This window comes from Branchiostoma belcheri, unplaced genomic scaffold (genome assembly GCF_001625305.1).
Source record: "Branchiostoma belcheri isolate BF01 breed outbred unplaced genomic scaffold, Haploidv18h27 scaffold485, whole genome shotgun sequence".
Classification (NCBI taxonomy): Eukaryota; Metazoa; Chordata; class Leptocardii; order Amphioxiformes; family Branchiostomatidae; genus Branchiostoma; species Branchiostoma belcheri.
In genome coordinates this window covers 1-3,082 of record NW_017804115.1, presented here as the reverse complement: position 1 = coordinate 3,082, position 3,082 = coordinate 1, and the positions used below count along the sequence as shown (strand labels likewise).

At 42.3% G+C, this 3,082-nt stretch overlaps 1 protein-coding gene across 1 annotated transcript in view; it reads left to right on the top strand.

The window, feature by feature from the left end:
- LOC109479428 (gastrula zinc finger protein XlCGF57.1-like) overlaps positions 1-3,075 on the top strand; it is a gene marked incomplete at its 3' end in the record, with an annotated part of 13,695 nt that extends 10,620 nt beyond the window's left edge. The window contains exon 5 of the mRNA XM_019781394.1: positions 2,504-3,075. Coding sequence (XP_019636953.1) covers positions 2,504-3,075 — 572 coding nt within the window. The remainder of the gene's footprint in view (positions 1-2,503) is intronic.
- Between the last annotated feature and the right edge of the window lie 7 nt (positions 3,076-3,082).

The window sequence follows — 3,082 nt, the reverse complement described above, 5'->3', positions numbered from 1 at the left end:
GTGTGTGGAGTGTGGCAGGCAGTTCAGTGACCAAAGTAATTATAGCAAGCACATACAAACTCACAAAAGAGGGAACCAGCAGAAGTGAAGACTGTGGGATGCTGTTTAGCACCACAAGTTATGATATAAGACTATTTCATGCACAGTATGGAAACTTTTTTAGTGTAAGATGTACGATGTTATAGGTGATATATATTGCACAGTTTCCTTAGTCATTGTAGATTGAAGTACCAAATATCCTACTTAGAAAATAAGAGTTCAACGGATCTATTTTGTTGTGTTATTTTTAGTATGTTGACTCTTTATCTTTTCTTGATAGTTGACATATATACATTTTTGTATGTTAACTTTTAAAGCCTTTACAGAACATGTTGTTTCGAGAGAAGTTTACTAACATGTAGTTAATGCTTAAATCTTTGTTTTTTTTCTGTAATTAATCTTACTATGTTGTACAGCACTTACGGTATTATTCTCTTGGGTACTTTTCTTACATTGTTGTTCGGTTAGGTTAGTTGTACTGAATTGTTGTTGTTTTTATCGCATTAACGTTGATGGCGTTGATAGTTTGTGTACATAATCAGTAGCTAACATTGGGAAGTGATTGTACACTTGAGTTAGCGTTTTGATGAATCTACTACTATTTACCGAATTATATCTTTTTACTACCCTACTTTCAACAAAGTATTTTGTATTTTATTTTGGCGGAAAGTCGTTCGTAGATTGAAAGAATCGGGGTCAGAGCCATTTACCACTAATTGCCATGACGTCACAGCAAGTGGCCATAGGAAAGAAATGTTCTGTTTCCCGATTTACCCTAGAAAAAACGCGTCCTACCCTAGCCTTTTTTTGAGACTCTTCATATTATTGACTTAGTGGGCAATCTAGAAGGTAGATTACCCTGTTAAAATATACTTTCCATAACATAAAACATAGATCGGTGTCATCTAAAGGTTTTTTTTTGCTGTCACAAATTATTCCCGATTACTACTATAATAATACTAGCCTTTGCTCGAAATCCCATACATTTGTTGGGTAATCAGGTAACGAAATTTGAACACTTGACCTCTTGAAGTACAACCGGTTGTACTTCCGGGTCACGGCATAGCGCCTTCCTGTCCCGCAAGGACGCGGCATCTTGAGCAGTTTTCCGTCTTTGGAGGAGTTTTGCAGCGATTCAACAGGCGACTCGGCCCGGACTGTGTATCAGCTAACTTCCAGGTAGGAAAAGTCGGCATGTAGTTGGTATTCAGGGGTTTGTAGAGTTGGCAAACAACGGTTCATAATATTTGTGTGGCGGCGTGCGTTTGGGCCAGTGTGCGTGTGATCTGGGCCATGCTGTTTATAATTCAGTCAAGGAGCGTCAAAAACTAGTACTCAAAGCTCCCTGTTTCGGTGCAGCTGTCCAAAGAAGTGTCGTAGTGTGGATATGGAATTGTCTGAGAAATTTCTGGATTGTTCGTTTGAATATTTGGCTCTCAAATCATTGCATTGTTTATGGAAGTTAGCAGCTGCCGCCTGGAATTTGACAACGTAAACAGAGAGTGAGGGTCGGTAGGGGGTTACGAGATTATGTCGTGTGTCGCATCAACGATTAGCAAAAATATTCCTGCAATCCAGTGTGCACTTTTACGTACCGAATAAACAAAGCAACTGTTATAAAGGGATTCTTGTGTCGCTGATGAAGCGTAAATCCAAGACTAAGCTAATCGTGAGTATACTGTAAACCCCTACGTGAGCCCCGACAAATTCTCACATCTGGATTCCATCCCGCCCTGACGCCAGACGGGAGGGTGTGAAAACAACGGGACGGTTCATTAATGATGGGAGGCTGTGATGAACTTTTGAATCTCTTAGCGAAACACAGAAAAGCATTTGCTATTTTAAATTTGCACGACAGTATTATTGGCAGTTGAGTATCCATACGCAACTGAAGTATGGGTGGCAAGAATATATACAAAACGAACGCCTACAAACACGTAAAAAATAAGCCGGAGCCCACATCCATTGCATGAAAAGTATGAAGGCGAAGGGACAGTTTACTAACTGTTGCACAATGTTACTCTCAAAGACCCTGCATAGCATCAGTAACAACAACGTACAGTAAAGACAGCTCACATCCTCTCTTTTATGGTGTCTCTGTGGTTTCAGTTCTGCTAGTTCTTTTAGTAATTATTACAGATGGTGAGCATTTGTTAATATGCCCTATACATACTACGTAGTACTACACAACTATATATATGTTTTAGCATGTTTTATAGATCGCTTGTTTAATTTTTTTTACAGAGGTTGATGCAACTCTCGTTGACATGGCAACAACAAGAAGCATAGAAGGTTTGGATGACGTCATGAGAGGATCAGCAGGGGGTTCTGCCAACACCGTATCCACCTGGCAAGGAGGATCAGCAGGGGGTTCTGCCGATGACGTTGCCACCTTGCAAGGAGAAAGCTGTGAGGAGTCTGGAGAGGAAACCGGGAGGCAGGACAAAAGTGTGAAGGTGTTCAGGTGTGAGGAGTGTGGCAAGCAGTTCAGGTATCTTAGTGTTCTGAAAACACACATGCGGATTCACACTGGGGAGAAACCCTACAGGTGTGAGGAGTGCAGCAGGCAGTTCAGTCAGCTGAGTAATCTGAAGAAACACATGCGGACTCACACTGGGGAGAAACCCTTTATGTGTGGGGTATGCAGCAAGCAGTTCAGTCAGATGGATCATCTGAAGAAACACATGCGGATTCACACTGGGGAGAAACCCTACAGGTGTGAGGAGTGCAGCAGGCAGTTCAGTCAGCTACATAGCCTGAAGACTCACATGCAGACTCACACTGGGGAGAAACCCTACATGTGTGGGGAGTGTGGCAACCAGTTCAGTCAGTTAGCTGACCTGAAGAGACACATGCGGACTCACACTGGGGAAAAACCCTATAGATGTGAGGAGTGCAGCAGGCAGTTCAGTAGACTGGATTTTCTGAAGACTCACATGAGGACTCACACTGGAGAGAAATCCTACAGGTGTGAGGAGTGCAGGAGGCAATTCAGTCAGCTGGTTGATCTGAAGAGGCACATGCGGACTCACACAAGTGAGAA